Below are 27,096 nucleotides of genomic sequence, written 5' to 3'. Positions count from 1 at the left end.
TATTTGATCGCACATGAAGTATCAAACCCCACATAAACTTAAAAAAGTCTACAATTCCCCACCGCCTTTCTATAATTAAACCTGGTAATTAGGTTATTAAGTAAGGAGAAACAACTTCTTGTTCCCATCGTACGCCTAATCGAGGTATATGTATGCCTACCAGCCACCTATTATTATGAACAAATATTTTTGTATTAGCAAATAATCAACATTTTCTATATATACTGCGGCAAATTGTGAAGAAAAAGGAGATGATAATGCATTTCATTGACTAAATTTGGTTTGCAAAGGCCTTATACTATCTAAGAGGTAGAAAATTAGGTGAAAAACCGCTTTAGATGACTTTGGCAAATCTTTTTCAGAATTTGGCATTGCTTTTGACCAATCAAATACAGAAAGGATGAGTTAGCTTAGACTAGTGATTCCATTGGCCAAATCTCAAAAATAAAGTGCTATTTCAGGTAACGCTGGTCTTGGGTTGGCTTAGTTTATACTGTACAATAATCAAACAAGAAATTGGTCAAAAAAAATAGAAAAGAGGAAATGGATTTGAAAATTCAAGGTGTAAGTATCAAAAATCAATTGCTTTATCACGTGTACGAAACAAAAAAAGGGATAAACTTGGAACAAACATGTTGTTTTGACCAAATTACCCCCCGCTCACGGCTGCGCCCATTGCTCTCTCTTTTGCACTTATCTCTTGTCGCTATCTAACCAACGATGCCGCTACAATCCCAAATTCACAGCCATCACCACCGTTCCTTACACGCAAACGTGGACGGCTCAATCCTCTCCATGTTTTGACTTTGGATTGGTCGGATCTCACGTCACGGCCTCCTACCGCTTCCCTATTGGTCCACGTCTCCCGAATCCAGCTGGCCCACGGAACATTAATAAAAAGAGGGATGAAAAGGCGAGGAAAGAGAGAGAGAGACAGAGGGACACTTGGCGCTTCCACGAAGCCCTAAGTCGCGAAGAAGAAGGAACCAACCCTGTCCGAAGTAGCCACCAGAAACATATACACACACCAAAAAAAAAAAAATAACAAACACGAAGGTAAAAAATACACCACTAATTCTTTTTTTTTTTTTAATATCTCTCTCTAGTTGTTAGCTCTTTCATTCTTTATCTCTTTAGCTCTTGCCCATACTTCTCTTTGCTGTCTCCTATTTTCTATTAAAATTATTTTGAAAGTTTGATTTTGTTTTTAAAAAAATTGGTTTTTTTTGGGGTAATTAATGAACTAATTTGTACTGTTTGTAATTTTTTTTGTTGGGGTATTGGTTGCGTTTTGATCTTTGCTGCGTACTTTCAATTATTTTGGTCTGTTAAATTTGTTGGGTTTCATTTTCTGGATCAAAAAGCTCATGTTTTCTTTAGCTCAGATCTTCAACTTCCTAGTTGGTGAAAACTGAGATTTTCTTGAACACAACGAAATGTTAGATTTTAGCAACACTAAAAGTACAAAAAGGAAGTTTTGATTATTAGATTCCATTTTTATTTGCTTTCCTTTTATGTTCATGTTTTTTGGATTGTTTTTCTTAGTTAAAACTGATGAAAAGAAGTTCCTGTTTTTGTCTGACTTGATTCGGGGTTTTTATGGTGTTATTGAGAAGTGAACTTCCCAAATTTAGAAAAAATATAGCACTTCAATTTGCATTGGATTTTATTTATTTTGCTTTCCTTGAAGTATAGGAGCAAGGGACTATCTTTTTTTGGGACCAAATCCTTTGACACTGTTTTATCCAGATTTTAATGGGGACTAACATGAACTTCAAGAACGTTGGAATTAACCCACCGCCGTTAGCTGACGGTGGCGGGAATAAACCGCAACCGCCGGGGAATATTCAGTTAATTAGACAGCCATCAATCTATTCTCTAACCTTTGATGAGTTTCAAAGCACTATCGGTGGAATGGGCAAAGACTTTGGGTCAATGAACATGGATGAGTTGTTGAAGAACATTTGGAGTGCTGAAGAGACTCAAACAATGGCTTCTTCCAGTGGTGGCCTAGAAGGAAATGGAGGGTTACAAAGGCAAGGGTCTTTGACTTTGCCAAGGACACTTAGCCAGAAAACTGTTGATGAAGTTTGGAAAGATATAGCGAAGGAGTATTCAATAGGGAAAGATGGGATTGGAACTGGAGGGACAAACAATATGCCTCAAAGGCAGCAGACTTTAGGGGAGATGACCTTAGAGGAGTTCTTGGTGAGGGCTGGTGTGGTAAGAGAGGATACCCCATTGGTTGGGAAGGTTAATAATGGGGGATTCTTTGGGGAGTTACCGCCGTCCGGGACTAATACTGGGTTTGGAATTGGGTTTCAACAAGGTGGTAGAGGTGCAAATTTGATGGGGAATAGGATTTCTGAAAGTGGTAATCAAATTGGTATTCAGGCTTCCAATTTGCCTTTGAACGTTAATGGAGTTAGATCAAACCAGCACCAGTTGGCTCAGCAGCAACAGCAGCACCAGCAATACCAGCAACCAATTTTTCCCAAGCAACCTGCTGTGGGATATGGAGCTCAGATACCTTTACAAAGCGGTGGTCAGTTAGGGAGTCCTGGAGTTAGGGGTGGAATTGCTGGGATTGGGGATCAGGGACTAAGTAATGGTCTTATTCAGGGTGGTGCAGTGCAAGGTGGAGGGATGGGTATGGTTGGTTTAGGAGGGCCAGTCAGTGTTGCAACTGGATCACCTGCTAACCAGCTTTCATCAGATGGGATTGGGAAGAGTAGTGGGGATACTTCCTCAGTTTCACCAGCTCCTTACGTGTTTAATGGAAGTTTGAGGGGTAGAAAATGCAGTGCCGTGGAAAAGGTTGTAGAGAGGAGGCAGAGGAGAATGATAAAAAACAGAGAATCAGCTGCAAGATCACGAGCTCGCAAGCAGGTGAATATATTTGATTTAATCATTCATCTATGTTTCCTTCTTCGTAGGTTTTAAAGTGTTAGTAAGCCTAGTTTGGACAAGCACAAAGTGACTGGTTCATCCGAGTGTAAAGGTAGATAATTTGAAATATGCGTTACTATCATCTCTAAATCGAATATCTGAAAAGTATTATCAGTCTGTTCATATGAGTAACTTTTCCCGACTGAGTGAGAACTTTGTTTAACTTTTTGTGCGTCTTGTGTCGATTAAGAAAATAGCCTAGACTACATTAATATTCATGTTAGGAAATCACATATACTTTGTAGCGCCAAGATCTGTCAAAGATTTTTAACTCTGCTTTAAATGCACTTCGAGCAACTCCTCCCACCCAGTTTCTTCTTGTTGTGGCTTAATGAGTTTCACTAGCCATTGACCTTCTGCTTTTATTATCTGTGACATGCTGCATCCCAAAACTTCATGAAAGATTACGCTGCAGTATGGTAATTTGATAGCAATCTGACATGAGAAGAGATGAAAGATTTTGAGAAGTCGAGGTCATGAGAAGTTATAAGGATCCTGTTTGTCACAAGGTAATGGAGCATTTGTTTTAACATGAGAAGCTGAAGCTGTATCATATAAAAATCAGTAAAACCATTGATTAAGGCTGACGTCTTGACCTTGTTGGCTTTGCTATAACTATGGTGAATCAAGACAGTTCTATCCTGCAGTAATAACTGGTAAAACTTATGGTGTGTCTGGATTTGTGCTTTTAAGTTTCTTATGATTGTTGCTCTTTTGCTTCTCTGCTTAGGCTTATACAATGGAATTGGAAGCAGAAGTTGCAAAGCTAAAAGACGAGAACCAAGAATTGCGGAAGAAACATGTATGTTCATTCTCTTCTTTGTTTCAGTGCATCCTTCGTCATTTGTACACATATCCACTACTTGTTGGCTCTGGCAAACACATGCTTACATTCTCGTTGACTTTGATTGCTGCAGGAAGAAATCATGGAAATGCAGAAAAATCAGGTGCCTTGAAGTTTTCTTTTTGTTATTTCTGTTGTTATTGCATAACAAATTAATTTATACCCTCCTCAAATTTCATGAAGCATCATCCCTGTGCATGCATGTGCATCAAGCTGCATTCAGATATCACATCTTCTTTTAGGAATTAGGAGTTGTGTCCTCGTGTTTGGAAACTCCGGAGGTTTTGTGTTGGGTTCACTGTGTATCCATCAGAGCATGATTGTCATTTCACTTCAGTTTATCATGGAGTCCTTTGAAAGCCCTCAATTTTTGATTTGCCATTCCCGGTGAGTGTTCTAATCTGTTGCTCAAATGAACATTTGCATTACATGAATGTTCAGTGTTCTAATCTGTTACATGAATGCATTACATTTGCATGATGTTTCCCCATGCCCAAGGGGACACATGCAGGACTTGTTTTAATCTAGTTAGACAAAGTCCATTCGTGAGAACCCCCTGTAACGTATAACATGCAATGAGAAGGATTTTATTTGTTGGCATTGAGCTTAATTGTAAGAATGAGTCTCAGAAAGTAACTAATCCGAAATGCAAGAATGAGTCCATTTCATTTGTTGGTTTCCAAGAATTGTTTGGTTGTATTCTTAGGATAATCCATGTAGGAAGGCACATGAGCTGTAAAGTCCAGTATTTGGTGACCCCTATTAGCAATTAGAAAACTTGCTTCGAACTTGGGGCGACAATTGAACATTCCATTCTCTAATCTAACCCTGTTTGCCTTTGGTGACCACCAACAGGTCATGGAGACGATGAATATGCAACAGGGAGCTAAGAAGCGATGCTTGCGAAGAACGCAGACGGGTCCATGGTGAAGTAAAAAGGGTTGGAGTTGGGATTCTTGGTTAAATCATGTATGGCAATGGCAGGCGGTGGTTGTACATATTTTAAGTCAAGGGTAGCTGTTCTTCCTTTAGAGTTGGAGAGACGAACGAGTGCGGTGTAGATTAAGAATCTTGCCAATATTTGTAATTTTTCTCTGCTTCTTTTGTGGACATCATCATGGCTCTAAGTTAGTTACACCATATATGTAGATTTCAAGAGCTTCCCCGACCTTGAGTTTATTATTATTAGTACCACGTAGATTAAATCCTCCAATATTTTGTAAACGAATATCTGCCTCTGTTTATGGAGCGGTGAGGACGGTGCATCGATTATGCTTTTTTCATGTACACCATCAATCTCTCCGTAAAAGCAACTAATGACATGCTTACAACACTAATTGCTCCATGAATAAAAAGAAGGAATGCAACTCGCGCAATCAAACGCTGAAAGAAACCCCTTGCTTTTATTGTTCTCCCTTTGAATTTAGCAAATCTGGAGAATCAGATCCATATTGAAACAATTCCCTTCAGTGTTGCCACAACAACCTTATGTTCACTAGTAGATTCACCATTTAACTACAGAGGGAATACAGCATAAACTGCATATGCACCTGAAGCTTGGGAGGAAACACAATATTTTGCAGCACAAGCAACAAGGTCATCCCTAAATCCTTTCTTTCGTTAAAGAATCATCGTCGAGTTACTTCCTCTGAACCTCAACTAGCAAGCTAGCAGCCCAGCAGCACCGATACTATCATTACTTTCAGAGCACATACTTTATATTCTAGAACGGATAGCCAGTAGTGCATTCCATGTCCTTCCAGGATATCATTTTCCTACGATCCCTACCTCTGAATGATCTCGCAAGAAGCCTACCACTAACAGGTTTACACAAGCCAACATCAATCACAGAACTACTCTTCCTCTTTTCAGAAGATGGAGATGCCTCATCCATGTAATAGTCGAACAACATAGCAAGACAGTACACTTGATGTGTTAAGGTGTAATTTTCTTGATCCGGGGGTACCATCTTTAACATATGAAGATTTACCTACATGATGCAACAAGAGTGTGAATTTATTGAGCATACATAAGAAAGATAGTAATAGTAAGCCCTCAGGAAACACATTCAAGTAGTTCAGAGAGAATACTAAGAAATTGGTGTTAACTCAACTAGCGAGCACATTACTGTTATGATATACCAACAGGACAAAAGGTCTAAAACCACACTACTTTTAATAAGTGAAACCATTATCATTTACTGTCATCTTGATTCATCATAACAAGCATGAGCTCATAATTAACTATGCTTCATTATAATGGCATTCAATGTCTATATGCCTAAAAGAAAATACTCCAACAAATCACCATGCATTAATGTGAAATAGCTACTTCAGAAGTACTGATTGCTTACCTCAGCTTCCATAGCACGTATTTCATTGTGCCACTGAAAATAGTCATTCTCAAGAGAATTTTCTCCAGGAGAAGAGTAAAGATTCACTGTAAATAAAGGAGGCCTAAGAGGGTACTCCATACTGATCTTAACCTGCAACAATACAATTTAGTGTCAGCTTTCCATCATTAAGATTGAACATAATAGAACAAAACAAAGCAATACATGACACCTTGGCTTCTAATTTCATATTCTGCCCACTTGTGTCCATTTTCCTTGTCAAAAGGAGAACAAATTCCTTGATACCATAGTCCACCCATGCCTTTTCAGCTATTTCATAGCACTGAGAAGAAGCAGTGTTTTCAGTCTCTGTCTCTGCAGGCTCATCCAGATCACTGTCAGTCTCCAGCATGAAGTCAGACTCATCATCATGTTTTTTGAAACTTGGTGATTTCCCCTTACTGACTGGAGACAAAATGTTCTTTGAAATTAAAGCCAACTGCTTGGAATGGTTTAGACTGGATCCCTTTAACATAGTAAGTTTAGCATCATTTTTGACGGATGGAGCTGAAAGCAAAGATGGAAGCTCTCCATCTTCTCTTAACCCCTCCAGCTCTTCCTTTGACATACCAGATCTTCCATCCATATCAACATCCATATGCTCTTGAACCGGTTCTCTGTCAGGAACAGGTTCAGATGAAGTCTCATTAACTTTGGGTCCTACAGATGACCAACTATGTAAACTGCATAAAGGGGTATGCAAGGCCCATGGGACACTTTTACAATTCAGAGAAGGCCATTTAAGCTTCATAAGTGAATCAAGCTGTTCCCTGTAATTCAATGAAAGAATTCCAAATTTTCAACAAAAAACATACCATACTGAAGGCAGACAAGCTAAGAGTATCCAACAAGGAGTTAAAGAAATATTCCAACACATAAGATGCATCAAACAAACAAGTTACACTAAGCAGAGAGATAAACTTTGCACTAAATCCACGTCAGCGACTTAATATTTTATAAAGATGCCAACAAGAACCCTAGCTCAGAAAATTAGGACCAAATATTCAGATTTGACCACATTGTGGTATTCACTCCTATTTGCTTCCCTACTGTTTTCTTGACGACCCAAACTCCAAAACATACAGGGCAGTGACTCACACAAGAGCCAGCTCAGCTTTTTTCCGTGAGCGGATTCTTTGCACAACTGTCTGCACTCGGTTCTGCTGGCGATACAATGCAAGACCAGAAACAACAGCATCATTTTTGGTTTCATTGTTTGAAGTTTCATTGCTATTAAGCAATGGTGAGACCTCCGGTAAGAAATCAATTCCTGCCAAATGCTGCGCCCACTTATATGGACGTGAAGTTCTCCTTTCATCAAATGTAACAGCATCACCAACAAAGAGCTTAGCCGACTGCAATAGCATTCAGAACAGTCATTGTTACATGGCAAGGGTGAGGGTGAGGATGAGGGTGAAAGCAAGGCATGTAATAGCTATGAGACACAAACCTGGTGAGGCAGATCAAGGCCAGTGTCATCAGGAAATAAATTGCAAAGGATATTATACTCAGGTCCTTCAGTTGACCCTTCAATCCCAACACATACAACATTTAACTTTAACAAGTATTCAAACTTCAAAGTGATCAGTTTTGCAGATCTAGGATCAGATGCTTCATCATCGTGTATGTGAAGGATAATTTTCAGAGGATGAACTTGATAGATTCCTGCCTGGTCAATAGCCTCCTTGCTCGGAACCCTCTTTGGCCGCTTTCTCCTTCTCTGGCCATCATCTTCCTCATCAGGTACATCATCCTCCAACCTTGAGCTCTCTACACTGGTAGATATACCTGGCCATTAACAATATCAGTACTCAATTCAATTTTTTTCTGAAAGAGAAAATTTCAAATCATCTACTACCAGAAGCCACGGCCTGTTAGATAACAAGATAAATTAAAGTATAATACATATCAAAGACATCAAAAGCTAACTGAGAGAAAATACTTTGTAGAAATAAACAGGTTTAATTACTCTCACCCTCCTAGCAGTTTAACCATACAACTTGGTTAATTTTGTTAGCAACCATATCTTCAACTTAAATGCTGCACACCATCTTTTGCTAAACTATTAATGGCAAGCTTTATGTCCAATAATATTATGTCTTTTTGCACTAGCCTACTTGTCCGTTGTTTTGAGTAGAGAGTACAACTTAAGTAACATCCAAAAAGCTATTGACTCTGCACAAGCCACAAAGTAAGACAAACATCACTCACCATTGTCCTTATTTGCTTGCTGGCGAGCGAAAGCTTGAGCATCCTTCATACTTCCTATGATCTCAAGATCGATATCTTCTCCAAATGCTTCCTTCTGGGCCGTGAACTGTGAGTAAATCACGTAAAGTGGAGGTGGAAGCAGTTCAGCCGAATGATGTTGCTTCAGTTTCTTTGTATGCAAAACACCTAATTGATTCTGTACAGGCAATGATGCTTTCTTTAGGGACTTGAGGTGCGAAGGCAGGCTTGACAGAAACTTCTTTCGATTTGCTATTTTCTCCAAAAGACTTTTCTTCCGTTGTTCCAGTTTTTCTAGAAGTTTGCATAGCTCTTTCCGCTGAGACAAACAACATCCATAGTATGCTTAGCAAACCATTTGTTTGTCGCCAATCAGTTTAAATACTAAGACAAAGATGCCTACTTCAATTCAAAATGTATAATACATTGCCCTAAACATGAACAAGGTATCGGAAAGACTCAAATTTTCCACAAAATTAAAACAATACATAAAAAAATGTATATTTATTTATCAAAATTTGATTTAATTAGTACTTTACCTGAAAGAGTTCATAATTGAGCCTTTTGAGCATCAAATTATGCGAGCTATCATCAGACAAATTAGAACCCTTAATTTCTTCAGGCCCGTCGCGAAAAAACTCCTCCTCCGGTACAAGCTCGATATCAGGATACTTAGATTTGAAATCCTTGCAAGCTTTTATAGCTTTCAAATAATGGCCCTTCTCGTACATTAAATTGTGAAGCTGCAACGTCGTGAAATCCACCGGCGCCTTCGCGCGTTCCGTCTCCGCTTTCACTTTGTCTTCCTCCAACAATATGCTACGATTCGCCTGGAAAAACAATAAAACAAAACAAAACCCTAGATTTCAATTTCTCCTTTAAAAAAAAAAAAGCTTCTCTTTAATGGATAAATAGAAATGTAAAAGAGACAGAGAGAGGAAGATGACCTGGCGTAGGTTGACGAAGTGGAGGAACATTTGGGTGACGAGTTCTCTGAGATCGGATTTCGGTTTGTCTTTCTTTTTGATTGAGAGGACTTTGGCGACGATCTCTTCCACCGAGGCTTTGCTTTCTTTAAGCAAATCGTAGGGAGATTTCTCAGGCTTGCGCGGCGGAACTGGTAACTGCGAGCTCTCTTCCACCACCATTCCCTCCTCTATCTCCCCGTCCTCCATCTTCTTCCTCCCTCTACTGTCGCCCTCTGCTTCAGTTATAGCTACTACTTCAAGCCTTCAACCGTGAGCAGACAACAGTTAGATTAAATGGCGACCTGCTATGCTCTGGACTTCTTGCTATCAAAACGACGTCGTGACTCTCCCATGTTTCGGATGGTGGAAAATCTTTGGGTTATATCATATATGGGCTTGATGTCCAGCCCAAAGTACCTTTTTCCAACTTTCAAGCCCGGCATGCTAAAAACAGCGTCGTATTGTTTCAAGGTTGTCTAGGGACTCTGCGTGCTATAGATTAAGAGCCGGCCGGAGGACAAGGCAGTTTCGTCGATTAAAAAGCGGGAGACTTTGGGTCTAGCATTCTTGAACGCAATGGACACGGTCGAAAACCAAAGCGAAGCTCCAGCCATCAAAGCTCTGGGTTTTCTCTTCAAGCTCACCGAAGTCTACTTATGGTTTACTCCTCTCTCTATTTATATCCATCTTTGTCTGCTAATAAGTAGAGAAAATTGTTGAAATTTAAGTGAAACAATACCAGTTTAGTAAGCTGCAACTCATCCCCTTCTTTTCTTACGCAGGGACGATGGTGCTAAGGAGACTCGACAATCTTCTTGCTTATGCGAAAGCGAAAACAATGTAATTTCTCTTGTCTAATTCTTTTCTTTCTTTCGTTTATTATTTTTTGTTTTTGGTTTTAAATCTTTTCTCTTCGTTCTTTTCTATGTTTATTTGTATGCAGAAATCGTCTCGACAAAGGGACAAGAGCCGCTCAAGCGTTTTTCATATGACCAGTGGCAAGTGCTCTGCAATTTATTTTGAGCTTGTCTATTTACCTTGGTTTTTAATTTTTTGTTAAGTTATTGGTTTATGGATTTAATGCCTACTTTTCTTTCATTCTGTTTTATTGTTAGTTCAGATTCCTGCACTTTACCAGAGGACATAGAACTGGCTAACGAAATGAATGCTTTGGGCCTTCCTCTTTCCTTCCATACCAGCAAGGAGGTAAGTTGAATCCCGCCGGTATTTTTGTTTCTGATTTTTTTTTTAGTAGGAAGATGTAGAACCACTATAATGTTTGTGAAGCCCTGTTAAATGGTCCGTGTGCTTGAATCATTTGAAATTTTAGGAAAATTCATTTTAATTATTGGTCTGCTGTAACATCAAAGGCACCTCATTTTGCAATACTACAATGGTCATTAATTTTTTCCATTGAGGCTTATTGATGATTTTAATATTCTGGCAGACGAGGAGTAAAATGACTAGCAGCAAAAGGAAGGGTGTACGTTCGAAGCATTCTCATGGTCATAAAGACACCGAAGAAACGATGGAATTTTCCAGAGTGAGTGAGATGGAGATTCTATCTCCTTCTGTTTTTCATGATAACTCGAGCAGTTCTTTTTGTTGCATGTCAATGCTGGATCGAAGTGAATCATCTTACCATGATGTTGCAGTGGTTGTCAATGAATCCCAATGCCCTGATCTTAAGCAAGAAGATTCAGCAAGCTCAGTGAGGACTATTTGTGGCTCCGTCATGGAACAAACCTGTGATGGGATTTCTGACCTTGTGACTAATGATGGCCAGGATTATGACTTTGCACAGCAGAGTGGTATTGTGTCTACTGCTGATGAGAAAATTGCAGTGAGCTCAACTAGTTTAGGTGCTGTACTTTTACCAGAACACTGTTTGATGGATCCAGGTCTTGACCATTGTAATAATGAAGGTTATAGAAGCTTGATGGAGCATGAGTGTTTTGATTGTTCCTCTGTGGCTCCTTGCAATGAAAAAGGTGAGAGGCTTTGTTACTGTAATGGCACTCAGCAGCTACCTGTTTCTGAGTCAGTTTCAATGAATTCAGATGTGCTTGATTGTGATGGTAATGACCAGACATATGGTGGTGCTTTGGGTGATTGGAGGGTGTACTGGGACTCTTTTTACATGAGGAACTACTTTTACAATCTCAAAACTCAAGCTTCTACATGGGACCCACCCCCAGGCATGGAAAATCTAGTATTTAATAACCTTAATAATAAGTCAAATGAAATGACTACTGAGTCACTTCAGAAATCTGTACACGGTGGTGGATTAGAAGAGCTGCTATCTGATGAGCTATCAAATGGGACTGGAGTTGCTGCTGCTTCTAGTTTGGCAATACCTTCTGTAAGCAAGAGTTTTGAGCTTGCAGGTGAACATTGTGAGACCAGTGGTACTTGTGTTGCTGAACTTACATTACGCTTAACATCAGATGCCCAGGACAATGTTGACAGGTTATTACCTTCTTTTAATGCACTGCAGTAAATTTTCTGAAACTGTCGTTTCACTGCTTTATCTTGCTAAACTGAAATTTCACAGCTTCATTAACATTCATAATGGCTGAGGAAGCATGCTTGAACAGTTTGGTATTACAGATATGAATGTCTACTACAAATGGATGATGCTCTTAATTATGTCCATTTCAGGGGCTTCTGACTTTCTTAATTTGCTTGCAGCATGCCTACGGTACCCCCTGGAACAATTTCTGATGGTGAAGATATTATTTTAGAAAATGCTGCTTTAGCAAACAATCAGGCGGATACCCTACTTGTAGCTGCCATTAGAAAAGGGAAAAAGAAAACAAGAAGACGAGCTCAGAGGAAATTGGCAAGGGATGAGGAAGGTATATAATTCAATTATTCTTTTCCTTCCTTTTTATTGATGAACTCCATTGCTTCAACATTTAACATAAACTTTACTTTTAATTGGATTAATTCAACACTGTTCTTTTTGTAATATCGTTAGCCAAAGTACACTAATGCTGGGGAAATGGTTTGGAATTGTTTTACGATGGATGTAAGAAATGTATCTCTGGTCAATTGGGGTTGATCAGACTTCAGTTCTTATTTTAGGGACTTTTTTTCCTTATTGTTCTCATAAGCAGTTTGCGTAATAATTTGTTATTTTTCTCAATAATATATTTTGGAAGTTTGTTAGCTTTGTTGGATTCATGATCCAGCTATTAGACCAGAAATGTGGAAGTAAACAGTATTAAAACTTTTGAAGTGAATCCTAAAGCAGTAAAGCACCCCAAAGATGATTTGGAGCCTGCTTCTTTAGTCTGCTACACTGTCTAGTGAAGAATCCATGCCATTGACATCAACCTAACACCACGAAGACACAATGTAAAAGCCATTTTATCTTTTGTATATTTTTGTGTTTGCCCGTGTCCTCAAATACTTGTGATGTCCAATGATAATATTTCTGTTCTATTTGCAGCTGCTGGTTTTCTTATCCCTTGTGATATATTGTAAAAACTGGTTTATTGAGCTTTTATTCCTCTGTACAGAACTTCAATTCCAAGAGATATTTGAGGAGTATTCTGCCATTATTGGTAAATATTGGTGTCAGAGATACCTGCTATTCTCCAGATTTGATGATGGTATAAAAATGGACGAGGAAGGGTGGTTTTCTGTCACTCCAGAGCCTATAGCCAGGCATCATGCATCCCGATGTGGGAGTGGGATTGTAGTTGACTCTTTTACTGGAGTTGGCGGGAATGCCATTCAATTGGCCCAGAGGTGAGTACTATTGAAACTTTATTTCCCTTGGTAGGTTGTGCTGAATGTTATGGCCATACTTTATTGACTTGTACCGTGTGATTCTTCAGGAGCGCACATGTTATTGCTATTGATATCGATCCAAAGAAGATAGATTATGCATATCATAATGCTGCTGTCTATGGTGTCAATGACCGAATAGATTTCATAATGGGAGATTTTTTCGCTTTGGCACCTAAATTGAAGGTACCAGTCTGGCTTATTGCATATTTACAGATTTTAGTTTCTTATTTTACATGGCATGTTATTCCATCCTGTAAACCAACCATCCTTTCCCAAGGTTTGAACTTGGGGCTTTAATGTTGAGTAGGTGTCCCTTTGCAATATATAAGATTTTGATATATTAGACAATGGATATGGCGCCAACTAGTAAATTCTAGATGTTACCTTTTCTAGTTCTTGTTATTGCTTCTTAATGATTGATGCTGAAGTCTAGGAAAGAACATATAAATCTTTTTCATGTATTTGTTTCTTTCTATTTAGCTTTTTCATGTATTTGTTTCTTTCTATTTAGCTTTATTCTAATGTCTTTTACATCAATATTTCTGGTGCTGTAGGCAGACACTGTTTTCTTATCACCTCCTTGGGGCGGTCCGGATTACACTAAAGTAAAGATATATGACCTCAAGACAATGCTTAGGCCACGTGATGGGTACTCCTTTTTCTGCTACCAAAATGTTTTGCGTAAAGCTAATATTTAGTTTTGCTATTGGTGCCTCTTAAGAGTTGTCTTAATTTCATTCCAATTGTACTCCTGCAGATATTTCCTGTTTGATGTTGCAAAGAAAATTGCCTGCAGAATTGTCATGTTTCTCCCTAGAAATGTAGATCTCAATCAATTGGCAGAATTATCTCTGTCTGCACAGCCTCCTTGGTCATTAGAGGTAATCTTTGAATTTTATTCATCAGTGAACTTTACTGATATAGATTCTTAGTAGGTATCACCACAGGAGTATGTTATTGCACTTAAAACACTGTTTTTAATGTAAGATACAGAGATTCTTGATGTGCTCACTAGAAAACTAGATATGTTGACCAGAGCTCCTTTGCTCAAATCATGATCCTCGGTTTGTAATAAATTTGATCTTTCAGTTGTTTTTTATGAGCAAAGTTTTGAAAAAATCAGTTTCTGAAATAATTCGTCTGATTTTTCAACAGCTGCTTTCTTTGTGCTCCATATGCAAGTCAATTATCAATAGAAATTTCTATCAATTGTTCCCAATTTCCTTTTAAATTCTGTTTTTCAGAGGTATCCTATCTAGTAGTCTAGAAATGTACTTGCTCTCTTTAATTTGTGAACTAGTTTTATGTTCTTGCTGTTGAATTTTATCTTCTTCTTGTTGCTAAAGGCAAATGTTCATACTCTTAGGTTGAGAAAAACTTTTTGAATGGAAAGCTGAAGGCAATAACTGCTTACTTCACAGAGACGGCAGTCAGAGGACAATAAATCAGCATTACTTGTGTGGAGCAGTGAAGGAGAACGGGGTCACCTTTTTGTGGATATTGAGCTCCTAATGATTTTCAATGCTGTTTTATGGGTTCCCTTACCCCAGCCTCAATTTCGGTTATGCTGTGAATGAAAGTAATGTAAGTGCTTTCATATTCCCTCTTCAAAAGCAAAACAAATCTCCCGGATAATGTAGGACAAAGTTGTTGCCTTATGACTGAAACGGAGGAAGATGTATAGAAATTATGGCTTGGAGAACAAAAATCAATGTCTGTAAAATGTTAAAAGATGACAAATACAATTATTCTGAAAGCCAAACAATGCTTTTGCATCAACCATTTTAACCTTGTCGATCTATCTGATTTATTGTTAGGTGAGCAGGTTTTCAACTCTTCTTCTTTATGCTAGTTGTAACAACCGGCCTTTGTTTCTCTTTATGTCTTCTGCTTCTTTTGGGCCACACCACCCAGAGTTGTACCAAGTACGGACAGCCTAAAACCATGTATTTAATGCTGCATTAAAATAGTGGTTTGATGTAAGTCAGAAGTTGTTGCATTTGCATTTGGTATTTTTGGAATTTGCCCTAACTTGGAGTTATGTTTGTACAACAACACGACCAACATTTCCATCCAAGTGCTCGTGTGCATGCGCAAGCATGACTCGTGCATGATGCACACTGCTCTTTGAATCATTGACTACAAAAGAATGGATGAGGTCCCCCCCGGCGTTAGTTATGAGACTGAGATATGACAACTTATTATGTGCAGGATGGCTTGGAGAGTGGGTTTTACTTAAGTTGTATGAATGATTCTTACATTAGAGAATGTAGATGCAACAATTTAAGAATTTGATGGGAACTGCTATGAAGTTTATTATTATGAGAGCATGTGCTAGCAAGATAAAGCAGATGTATTTGTTATTGACCATCGAGTTTACCGAAAGGTTGGTTCCAATAGAAAATTGATCTCATGGATTGCTTGGGTTTCCATGTTTTTTTTTTTTTTCTGGGTTTTAAAAAGAAGACACAGATCATCTTGAAGGCTATTCAAACTGGGGTCAATGCTTTGAGATACAACAAAAGAAACCCAAAAAAACAAATCAAATAAAATCAGTATCTGTGATGAGAATCCAAAAAAAAAAATTGTGCAAAAAGTGACACCTGAACCGCCATCTCTAGGCCAGAAAAGGTTTGGGTCCAGTCCTGCATGAATGAAACAAACCTAACCTGACTGACCAATAATAATAGCAGCAACAGCATAATGAAATTTGCTCCAGCCCACGTGGGCGGTGAAAACCAAACCGACTAGGAATGGTAATGCAGCCTCTCAAACTTACCAAGGAACCTGACAAGTGACAACCATGGTTGCTCTTACCGAAGCTTTTTTATCAAACCTTGCTCATCAAGATTTACAAATGTAATCCCACATGCACTCCCTCATTACCAAGCCTAGAGACAAGAGAGCCTCTGTAGTTAAATCGACTATTGTGTTTTTTCCACCTAGTGCATGTTTATTCTTAATTATTTTTGTAGCAGAATTACCCGGTTTGGTTTGACTGGCATGGCTCCAGGCTGTACAGCTGACAACCGTGTGTACAATTTTTGTGGGGATGGTGAGTCCTTCCCTTTCTCGAGGATTTCATTTTTGTTCCGCCACGATACGTCAATTTATGCAATAAATTCTGTGACAAGCAAAGGATGTACTGTGTCACGGATGATAAGAAATGTTTCCACGGAGAAAGAAAGGAAGAAGAGCCTGGATTTTGTTGCTGTATATCTCATGGGCCATCATGTGCAAAGAGGAAGGAAGCTTCCCTGACAAAAACGTAGCCTGAGATGAAAAAACTGTTGCAATATCCACGTACGTTAAGGTGTAGGGAGCAAAAATTCAAAAAAAAAAAAAAGAAGATGATGTTTTCTCCACGCTGTGCGGCACTTTCGATGGGGACGAAAAGGTCTGATCACCGCCCGTAACTCTTTCAACTCTCTGCCGTTACATGAGGGTACAAAGGAAAAACACATTGCCAACAACATTTCCCCGTTGACTAACTTTCCTAACACTTATTATTCTGTTCCATGGAACCATGTCCCAACATTGCTATTCTTTGAGACAAACAGAGCAAAGGGTAAAAGATTTAAAAGAGCAAATTGCGGTGTGACTTTGTTCTAAACAGTTACAAGATTGCTTGATTGTAGGTTTGGGTACTAATCTCTTGTTCTGGCCTCCTGGTGGGGTTTTAATTTGGGTGTGACCATTAGTAGTTATGATGGGAATTGACCCATTACCCATCAAAGAAAAAGGTCTAATGTTTTCTATTGCTACTTTCTTTCAAGTCATATAATGGGAATTCTAATCATATGGTCAATTTCAACTTTATTTTAATGGCCTTTTTTTGTTGTCAATTCCATATTCCCAATTATGACTAGTAATTGTTACACAAGAATAATTGGCTTTTACTTGAAATTTCAGCTTGGTTTTGCCTGCAATATGTTAGAATCCTTGGTGCAAGTCCCATTCATTGATTTGAAAAATGGCAACTTCCAACTTACTTTTCCACATTCTCCTAATTTTCCTCTAACGGCACCGTTTTTTTGACATGGTGGACATCATGATTTAATGCCCATAATTTGTTTTACACGAAAAGAATAATCACACCCATTTATCAAAAAATATTCTCTTGGAACGTGACACCCGTAATTCCTCCCACAAAATTATATCCCAAAGTCCTTATTACCCTTATAATCAAACCTAAATAATCATAAATCCAAGGGCTTTACAGTCATTTCACCAGAGTCAAAATCCCCAGGTCCAAGGCAATGAAAGCCCAGTAACATTAAAAGTAGTAAACCCAGGGTTTTAAAATGGCCTCCCCGTCTTTAACCCGCCAAACAAGCAGAACAAAACATGAGCAAAGAAAAATGGCCGACATTTGAAGAAAGGAGGAGGAAGGACTGAAGAAGTGAAGCTCTGAAGAAAATGGCGGAGCTAGGCTTTCAAGAACAAAGCGCGGTGAGGTCATCAGGTTACAGAGCTCGAGATGCGAGCCCTGACTCCGTTATATTCACTCTGGAATCGAATTTCAGCCTCTTCTCTTCGGCTTCCGCTAGTGTCGATCGCTGTTCTTTTGCATCCGATGCTCACGACCATGATTCTCTCGCTTCCGAACTCTCTTTAGTAACATTGCCAAATCTTTCAACTTTTTTTTTTGTTCATTTTAAGCTCAAGTTTTTAGTGCAATGCATAAGCAGAGAGCAATGTATGACAGTGTACGCTGTGATCGATCATTGTTGATCAGTTTGCATGATTTTTTTTTTCTTAATGCAATTGAGCAGATGACATTTTTTAATTCCCAGAAAAGGAAAGAAAAAGAGAAATAATGTTTGAAATGTGAAATCTTTTTGCAGCATTTGGCAGGACATGAAGGAGGAGATCAGAATGAGAGTTTGAGTGGACCAGATCTAGATCCAAACAAAGCTATGACAGTCCATAAGCACAGTCGTCTCTCCAGAAAAGGGGAAAAAGTGAAAGGTACTCTCAATATTTTCTTTCATTATTAGCTTCTTTTAAAAAAGTTAAAATTGAAACTGCACAAAAGAAAAAAAAGAAACGAATAAACCAAAAATAGATTTCAAATTCACTCACTCATTGTCATTGTCCCACCTCCTTTTTTCCCTTTAACAATAATACGCAGTTCAAAAAGGAGAAAACAATGAAGCTCATATAGTAGAGGACGAAAATCAGCTGATAGATTCAGCAAGAAACTCATTCTCTCTTGCTCTTAAAGGTACCCCTTAGTTTCTTTTTTTGAAGTTGGTGTTTTTTTTTTGTTTAGCTTAATATTTCGTCAAAAAGGTAATAATTGTGAGTTGGCTTTTTTTGTTTTTTTGATATAGAGTGTCAGGATAGGAGGACTAGATCTGAAGCTTTGTTGAAGAATCCTGATAGACGAAGACCTGCTTCATTAGATCTAAACAATGTCTCTGCTTCATCTCCGCGGTTGGGGGCTATGAAGAAAAGCTCTGTTGCGACACGGAAATCGGGTGCATTTCCTAGTCCCGGAACTCCCAGTTATCATCATCATCATCATTCGAGTGCTGGGATGCAGAAAGGTTGGAGTTCTGAACGTGTGCCATTGCATAACAATGGTGGAAGGAGGCAGGGGAATGCTGCTGGAGTGTTGCCTTTTAACAATGGAAGGACTTTGCCTTCAAAGTGGGAAGATGCTGAGAGGTGGATTTTTAGTCCTGTTTCTGGAGATGGTGGTGTCAGGCAATCCATTGTGCCTCCACAAAGAAAACCAAAATCGAAGAGTGGTCCACTTGGTCCTCCTGGGATTGCTTACTATTCGTTGTACTCACCTGCGATGCACATGTTTGATGGCGGCCATACTGGGAATTTCATGGCTGGTTCTCCTTTTTCAGCTGGTGTGATTGCAGCTGATGGTTTAGCAATTCATTCTAGTAGCCATGGTGGAGGATTTGCTGCTCGGACTGAGCCTTGCATGGCCCGTTCTGTTAGTGTGCATGGATGCTCTGAGGTAGTGACTCCACCGTCATTTCCTTCTCAAGGTATATGCCCATCTCTATCATTCAAAATTTCTGGGTGAGATGATAATTTGAGCTTCGGCTTATAACAACGATCTCCACATGACGAGTGCCTTTTGAAAACTGTGAGATCAATTATGAAAGCTTTTTTCTCCACATCTATTATCTTGTCATCAAAATCAATCTAATCTTAAGTTAAAACTTCATATTTGATGCAATTTAAATAGATCACTACTCATTGTTAATCAAAACTTTTGAAATCCTTATTAATAAATGTTTAATTTTTTATAATTTACTAAGAAATTATCCAAAAAAAAAGAGTTACAACGCTTGTATAATGACTGAGAAACAGAGATGAACCTACCTCTCAATTTGGGAACTGTTTAAACATTAAAGATTCTGCAACTCCAAGCAACTGAACATGAGCAGAGTAGGATTGTGTATTTCTCTAATTTGCCTAATTCATGAACTTAAGGTTTCTTTCTTTCTTTTAATATGTTTTATGACATATCAATATTGGCCATCTGCCAAATCTAAGAGATAGGTTGTTGTTATTATGGTAATTGCTAAAACTATTGTCCTTTCATATATCTGATCTTTCCGATTGGCTTTTCATCAAAGATGCAGATGAAAATCTTGAAACAGTCAAGGATGCAGCCACTGATATTTCTCGTACTGTTTCAAGAAGAGACATGGCGACCCAAATGAGCCCACAGGGTAGCACCAACTCATCTCCCAAAGGAAGACCTTTCTCTCCCTTGACCCCTTCTGCTCTGCCTATCATGGAAGTGCAGAGCATCCATTCCTCAAAATCAGAAGTGAGAGATGTGCAGGTAGATGAAAGAGTCACCATGACTAGGTGGTCGAAGAAGCATAGAGCTCGAAACTCTGGGAAGAGCTCAGAAATTGTTGATGACTGGAGAAAGAGGGCTGTTGACACTCGTACATCAACTTGGGATGTGACGGAAACAGCAAAGAACATTTCCAAGTATGTCTGCTTCACTATTACATTCTCCTGATGTATGGTTTTGTAGGATTATAGTTCATGACAACTTCGGAAGTGACCGCTTAAACTCTATTGATTAAATACCTTAAGGAAAGGAGTAAATATTTCCATCTATCAACAGTCGAAGATCTCATCGATAACAAGCTAAAAGTTGTGAATCAAGCATTCTCTGCTTGAACCACAATCGCATCCTTCCTAGAAGACAAGCTTCAAATAATTTCTATATAATGCTTAATTTAGCGAAGTTGTCAGTTTCAGGCCCTATATTCTGTGGGATTTGCCTTGCCATTTTATAGATCTGCCTAAGAAACTGCATCCAACTTATTACTTTTATTTAGCAAATCCTAGCTTAATATGGTGAAAGTTTTTCTGAATTGTTCATGTTTATATTCATCTATCAAAAGCTGATCAATCCGAGAGAACACTAGTTTTACAGAACAGATTTGATTGATATTCATATGTCAACTTCTTTCTTTCTCTTCTTCAGGATCAAAAGAGAAGAAGCCAAAATCACTGCTTGGGAGAATCTGCAGAAGGCAAAAGCTGAGGCAGCCATAAGGAAACTAGAGGTTACTTTTTTCTTGAATACTTCTCCATTCACAATTGAAGTAATTGTAAAGAAATATTTTAGTCAACGATCAACCTTGATACAGAGAAAAAAGTTCTCTCTAGCAAATGATTATTTTAGTTATTTCTTTCGATTTCTTTGTCACCTTGAGCTTGCTCGTATAGATGTTGAAGCTATCATGTAAAGTCTTGATGTAGATAGCGTTACTTGCTCTTTTTCTGGGCAAAACTGTTGGTTCTTAATTTGAATATACTCTGTTAAGGAAAAACTACTAATGAAGAGGAAAGTATAGGATCACTAATGCATAGTTAACAATTTGTGGTGAAAATTCAGTAGATCTTGCATGACGAAAAAGCTTCATTTCTTCGTTATTACTAACGCAACGATGTATTTCAGATGAAGCTGGAAAAGAAGCGATCATCATCAATGGATAAGATAATGAATAAACTGAGATCAGCTCAAAAGAGAGCCCAAGAAATGCGAAGTTCGATGTTAGCCAACCAAGCCCATCAAGTTACAAGGACCTCACATAAGGCTTTATCATTCAGTAGAACCCGCCAGATGGGTTCATTGAGTGGCTGCTTCACCTGCCATGCTTTCTAATGCCTCACTTGGCTATCTGTTAATGGTTCAATTAGGCGTGAAATGCCAGGTAACTTCTTTTGAATAGTGGTTTCATTTCAAATTTTTTGCTCTATCTTTTTTTAAAAGGAAAATTAAAAAGAACGATGGCAAGGAGGGAGTGTGTGTGTGTGTGTATTGAGTATCATCTCAGTATTGACAGTGATAACATATCATACGATCACTGAAGGAATCGAAATGTGCTTTAAGATTTCACCATATATATGTATTGGATGAATGAGTTCACTGATCTGGTGAGTAATCCAAGATCATTCATGTAAAATGGTGAGGCATCCCTTAATAATCTCCATTTCACATGGAAGTCAATGTGCTTGCTAAACGTATTACCAATTTTTTTGTCATTTAAAATGGCACTTCAACATCGCATGCAAATAGACTGCTTCAAGTTTTGATTATATGGTATATTATTGGTAATCTAGTTTTATGCTTACATTGTTTCATCTTGTCTCTTCACCAGTTTGAAGAACAAAGACCCCTGGAGACTATGAATATTGTACAGGAAGCAACTTCAATACTGACGCTAAATTGGTGTCACTGCAGTTTTGCATGAATGAAACACCGCTATCTCCGTCAAGGTTCCAGATAAGATCAAGACCCCAATTGCTATGCGCCGGGGCTCATAATTTCCTGAATGTTTGACTAATAAAATCCTGTATGCATGTATGTATGTAAATCAACCTTTTCGAGGGTTTTTTCTTACTATATATGACCGTTTGCCATGGAAATGGAAATATCGTTCATGCCTTTTACCTTCTTAATTACATCAAGTAATCGGATTGATGAGGTCAAATAGATGCAAAAGCATTTCAATTTTGTAATTAAAACTTCCAAATGAGGCAGGCTCACCCCCCTCCCCATCTTTCCCCTTTCCCTTTTTTCGTGTATATCTTTTTGAAAACTTGTCATTTTGTAAGAACTATGTAATGAGCTTGTCGGTATTGAATCATCTGTGTCAAATTGTCAATCTGTTTTAAGTTGGTGTTGGTGTATTGGGTCTTGAGGCTGAAGATGTGAGGGCAAGGATCCCAACCGGGTAGAATTGACATAATCTTGAGGGGAATGAGCTGATAATCCTGGTACCACTAAGCCAATCATCCTCCACATTCTCAGAAACCAGCCTTCCTTGTAGTCCGGACCCTTCGTGTAAGGCATGATGAAGCCCCTAACAAGCTCCCAAATTGCGTTCATGTTCTTTGGTAACACCCATAGCATGGAGAAGTAGTTCTTGTTCGGTTCCTCCGACAAAACCTGCATTACGGAATTAAAATGTTCAAGACCACTCCTATTGTTTCTGAATCAAAAATTAAACTCTGATGGAGGGGGTGATAAGAGGGCACTTACCTGTCCTCTGTAGCAGCTATTGAAATAAAGGCAGGGTCCAAAATGCTTATACAGGAGGGCTTTGTCATCATATGGAATCCTAGGCACCATGTCATTGCAGTAAACGTACCTGAAATACTTCACATCAAATTCCCTCAACTTCTCCTTCATAAACTCCCCAAACTTCTCGTCCCCCACCCTTGGTTGCCCAAAGGTGTAAACCCCTTCCAATCTCTCCAACAACCATTCCTCCTCGTGTAAAACTAGCACAGCTGCAAACAGGATAGATAATGCCCCACCTAAGCTATGCCCTGTCAATATGAACTTGGCTTCCTGATTCTTCTGCAAAACCTCTTTCAGCTTTTCTCTGATAGTGTAGTAAGCAAATTGATGTTGTCGGTCGCTGCCTTGTTGGATCTCCTTGGGCCAACCCTGGTTCTTTTGCAGGCCTAGAGCTTTCATAAAACCACTATGGGCCTTACCCATGTTTTCCAGCTGATACCAGGAAATATCGAAGTCGGTCCGCCACGCGTCGGCATCAAATGGGGCGGTGCCTCTGAATGCAACCACAATCAGGTTGGGGTTAGCCTGTGTGTCTTGGAGCATGAAGGCTTGGGTTGAAAAACGTTCTTGGTAATCTGTGAAACAAAGAAGTCTTAAATTAGTAAGTAAAGACAAATGAATCCTTGGTGGAGGATAAACGAAGTCTTAGATTAGATGGAAACGTTAATAATAGAATGAATCTTTATTTACAAGTTATCAATCCTTTAATCTGCTTATGTTCAATCCTTAAGCTATCACGTAATATGTTTAGTATTTGAATAATGTTGGCTTTCATTCATAGTTAAAACCCTGAAGTACTGCCTGAAGCTATCTAAATGCTTGGTCCAGGAGAAGCAAAATATCCTAAAGTACTGTTTTAAGTACAATAAATGACTTGACTATTTAGGATATGTTTGGTGAATTAATGTTTGACCAAGCAAAGCTTTTGGTTGGTCTTCTGGACTAAAGCACAATCAAAAGCCTAAGTGTTGGTGGAGGACCGAATCAAGGCTGTAGCTGTAGCCATTATACCAGAAAAAAGATAACAAGAATGGGGTTTACTCCATTTGAAAGCTAATCAAATGCTTGAAACCAAACAAACCCTTGCTTGTTAATTCAATGCAAATTGTTGGAAAGTGCCAATAAGATTTACTATGAAATAAAAAAATGGCTACCAGCTGCCTAAACTTGACAGATTAGGGAATATGTATAGAGAGCAGTGAAAGACTTTAAAAAGCCCAAAAGTTGTATATTTTGTTGTGTCTTTATAATCTTTCTTATTCTCCAAAAAAAAGAATCTAACTTATTCTTAACCCTTACTCAATGAATCATGGCTATTTCTTTAACCCCACATCAACAATGTCGCCTGCATATGACTTGTTATATGTATTATACAGTAGCAATCATCAGACACGGACGTCAGAAACAGCAGTGTCTTTTACTATAATTAATTCAAGTTGGGCTAGACATGAAGAAACAATGTAATTTGTTTACAAAACTATATTGATATATAGAGAGTTGATTAAGAGGAGGAATAATCCCATCTCTCTCTCTCTCTCTCTCTTAATATTCTTTTGTATTTGTATCTAAATGTTGGATGCCAACTGAATTTTTTATATAATTAGAAACAACAACAGATCATCATTTCATTAATTAACATATATATATANGATTTGTATCTAAATGTTGGATGCCAACTGAATTTTTTATATAATTAGAAACAACAACAGATCATCATTTCATTAATTAACAATATATAGTAATATATAGTATATATATATATATATATTCTTAAGCACTTTCCAGCATTCTAATTTCCTGTCAATCAATGATACTTAATGTAATTAATAAAGATAATTTTACCACTTGGAAATCGATAAGGCCATATATAATTATTTGAAAAAAGAAATACAAAATTATAACTTGCATCTCACGTACCGTTCCAAAAATTATAAAACTTCAAGAATCTCATCTGCTCCACAAAAAAGTGGTCAAAGAAAAAAAATGTTAAGAACAATCATATTTTATTTAAGAAAGTAAAAGATTTAATGGGAATGTATGTATTCTTTAGTATAAAAGTGAACCAAATATTGTTTAATACAATTCAAAGTTTATATTCTTCTTCTGAATAATCAATATATAATATCTCAAACATTAGTATTTGAGTTTTTGAAGAATTTATATGTATGAACATATATAATTTGATCATTGCCTTAAATGCGAAAAGCATACCTTCCAATGTTGTGTGATTTTGGTTTTAATGAAGGCTTCATTCTCGTACGACAGTTTAGAAGCCATCATAGACAGTGACGCTTTGTATTTTCTGTCGTCAGGTTCAATGCTGTTGTCTAATTCAAAGCGACTGTCCACATTTGCTAACACAGATGTGAACGTCTCCGATGATTTATCAGGCCACACGAATTTCCCTGCTCCATCAAAACCCCATCTCTGAATCGTTACTTTGAACCCTTTTTAGCAACAAAACAATTGTTTTTCATGCAAACTACGATGGGTTTCATTCTGCTCAAGGCAGGCCAGTTTTCAGATACAATGAAAAAGAATAAATGATAGTAGGTACAAGGAAAGCAGACGAACACCTGTTACAAGGTTTAGAAGGAGCTTGAAAAGGCCGCCGTTGCTTGATAAGAGATTGAGACACATCTGGAGCGCATTCCCCACTAGGGCCATAGGTTTTGTCCCCGAAAGGAGGAGTTTCTGAACAAGAACGGAGATGAAGATGAGCCATCTCTGACGAAAATTTCCTTGTTGCTGCCGTTCTGGGCAGTCGATGAATCTTCTTTTCTCCAACTCAGAGGAAAAAAGTAGGCCGAAAAGATCCAAGAAGCTTGCTTCCTTGGGGTTGAGTAGCAGATAATCGTCACAAAATTGATTGGCAGTAGCCATGGCTTGGAAGCAAATGCAGAAGCATACGAGTTGCAACGTCAACGTCTAAAACAGAAATCTTAATTTGCAGGAGCTTTAAATTTATGTTAATGGTAAACTATGTACACCTAATAGAAAGACCTTTAGCACAAGGAAAACTGGAAACGGAATATATATTATAAAATTAGAAATGCTTAATTAATCTTCCTAATGCCCTTTCCACTTCATCAAATCAAGAGCCAACAGTTGTTGGTTGGTCTTTCTTCAAATCTTTTATTAAAAGAAAGAGCAATTGCTGATTAATTAATTGTATATGTAATATAGCTTAATTGTTCTTTGTTTTTTCAGTTTGACCAGTAAACTAAAATCAGCATAGTTGGAATTTTGCCTGCTGTTTTTTTTTCTTTTTCTCTCTTATTTACTGTAAGAAAACTCTACATAAAATATTGATGAGGATGAGGTAATGTATTAATCAGTTAGTGTTAGTTAAATTTTTACCTAAGCAAGTATATATATCACAAAGATAATATGACGGTAAGTAGAATATTAATTCCACGGAGAATTGATTTAAAATTTTTCTAAGTACTAAAATTAGAATAATTTAATTTTATCCAAACAATCAATATCAAATAACTAAATTAATTAACAAAAAATAATATACCAAAATTTAAACTAGAAAGAAAAATAAAATAATAATAACTTAAGAAAAATCAAATCAAACAAGCCTAAGATTACAATACCTTTCACACTTCATCTAAATCTTACCTCTCTTCCTTAATTTATTTTAATGGGTTAAATTACTAATATAGAATTCTCAATTATTTATAAGAGTCTCCGACTCGTCTTATAAAAATATATAATTTTAATCAAAACATATATTCCTATGTGAATTGACATTAAAATAGATTCATTAAATTCAGGCTTTAATTTAGCTACATATGACCTAAAGATATATTCTTATCCTATACGCAAATCAATTAATATGATTATATACAATCTCAATTTTAGTAGAAAGAGTTATGGGTAAAATATCGAAGCATATGCAAGTAGAATTCTGGGTCCTCCAAACACCCTACTTGTCAAAAGTAAACCTTATTTTCTTAAATTTTACAAAAGCATACATTTTTATTTTTAATTAAAATTTTTATATTTTTATTTTGAATTAAAATAAGATATTATAATTAATTAAAATATCTTTTATTATTTTTATGTCATGTAACACTAACATAATACAAACATAAAGTGAAATGTCACATAATCATTTTATTATATCACATCATCAGATACTATAATATGTCAGCATCTCTTATTAGCACAATGTGATAAAAAATAACAATTGATATTTTAATTATTAATAATTAATCAATAAATAATCTTAAAAGTTTAGTTAATTTAAAATATAAGTATAAGAATATAATTAAATATAATAAATAAATAAAAATTATTTAAATTACTTAAATAATTTAAT

The 27,096-nt window shown here is 37.5% G+C and overlaps 5 protein-coding genes across 12 annotated transcripts; 3 read left to right on the top strand and 2 right to left on the bottom strand.

The window, feature by feature from the left end:
• On the top strand, positions 919-5,037 carry LOC18591185 (ABSCISIC ACID-INSENSITIVE 5-like protein 5). 4 transcript variants are annotated; one of them, XM_007017151.2, is made up of 5 exons: positions 919-1,056; positions 1,750-2,889; positions 3,680-3,751; positions 3,867-3,896; positions 4,649-5,037. In XM_007017151.2, exons 2-5 carry the CDS (start codon positions 1,756-1,758, stop codon positions 4,721-4,723), a joined length of 1,311 nt encoding a protein of 436 aa, XP_007017213.2. In that variant the 5' UTR covers positions 919-1,056; positions 1,750-1,755; the 3' UTR covers positions 4,724-5,037. The 4 variants fall into 4 exon arrangements, 2 of the variants coding, with proteins under 2 accessions (XP_007017213.2, XP_007017214.2); XR_001929059.1 differs by lacking the exon at positions 919-1,056 and adding an exon at positions 3,977-4,180 and having other exon boundaries at positions 1,072-2,889; positions 4,649-4,740; XR_001929060.1 differs by lacking the exons at positions 919-1,056; positions 4,649-5,037 and adding an exon at positions 3,353-3,458 and having other exon boundaries at positions 1,068-2,889; positions 3,867-3,890.
• Positions 5,178-9,667, bottom strand: LOC18591184 (THO complex subunit 5B). The gene is made up of 8 exons (XM_018125811.1): positions 9,362-9,667; positions 8,954-9,244; positions 8,397-8,733; positions 7,636-7,973; positions 7,284-7,540; positions 6,358-6,955; positions 6,147-6,278; positions 5,178-5,783 (listed from the first exon to the last, which is right to left on the bottom strand). Exons 1-8 carry the CDS (start codon positions 9,587-9,589, stop codon positions 5,517-5,519), a joined length of 2,448 nt encoding a protein of 815 aa, XP_017981300.1. The 5' UTR covers positions 9,590-9,667; the 3' UTR covers positions 5,178-5,516.
• Positions 9,896-15,163, top strand: LOC18591183. Of its 4 annotated transcripts, none has more exons than XM_018126363.1 (12): positions 9,896-10,041; positions 10,165-10,222; positions 10,326-10,380; positions 10,503-10,588; positions 10,830-11,373; positions 11,443-11,851; positions 12,074-12,240; positions 12,907-13,138; positions 13,228-13,363; positions 13,735-13,829; positions 13,938-14,061; positions 14,602-15,163. In XM_018126363.1, exons 1-12 carry the CDS (start codon positions 9,959-9,961, stop codon positions 14,755-14,757), a joined length of 2,145 nt encoding a protein of 714 aa, XP_017981852.1. In that variant the 5' UTR covers positions 9,896-9,958; the 3' UTR covers positions 14,758-15,163. The 4 variants fall into 4 exon arrangements, with proteins under 4 accessions (XP_017981852.1, XP_017981851.1, XP_017981853.1 ...); XM_018126365.1 differs by having other exon boundaries at positions 9,906-10,041; positions 10,830-10,925; positions 11,038-11,851; XM_018126362.1 differs by having other exon boundaries at positions 10,830-11,851.
• LOC18591182 lies at positions 17,470-22,184 on the top strand. 2 transcript variants are annotated; one of them, XM_007017146.2, is made up of 8 exons: positions 17,470-17,797; positions 18,028-18,151; positions 18,315-18,407; positions 18,517-19,191; positions 19,795-20,155; positions 20,661-20,742; positions 21,138-21,393; positions 21,841-22,184. In XM_007017146.2, exons 1-7 carry the CDS (start codon positions 17,600-17,602, stop codon positions 21,342-21,344), a joined length of 1,740 nt encoding a protein of 579 aa, XP_007017208.2. In that variant the 5' UTR covers positions 17,470-17,599; the 3' UTR covers positions 21,345-21,393; positions 21,841-22,184. The 2 variants fall into 2 exon arrangements, with proteins under 2 accessions (XP_007017208.2, XP_007017207.2); XM_007017145.2 differs by having other exon boundaries at positions 19,789-20,155.
• On the bottom strand, positions 22,166-25,741 carry LOC18591181. Its single transcript, XM_018126154.1, has 5 exons — positions 25,343-25,741; positions 24,978-25,171; positions 24,684-24,717; positions 22,725-23,341; positions 22,166-22,631 (listed from the first exon to the last, which is right to left on the bottom strand). The coding sequence occupies exons 1-5, from the start codon at positions 25,647-25,649 to the stop codon at positions 22,344-22,346; spliced, it is 1,440 nt and encodes a 479-aa protein (XP_017981643.1). The 5' UTR covers positions 25,650-25,741; the 3' UTR covers positions 22,166-22,343.

Source organism: Theobroma cacao, chromosome 8, assembly GCF_000208745.1.
Source record: "Theobroma cacao cultivar B97-61/B2 chromosome 8, Criollo_cocoa_genome_V2, whole genome shotgun sequence".
Taxonomy (NCBI): domain Eukaryota; kingdom Viridiplantae; phylum Streptophyta; class Magnoliopsida; order Malvales; family Malvaceae; genus Theobroma; species Theobroma cacao.
This window is presented reverse-complemented; position numbering and strand designations above follow the sequence as displayed.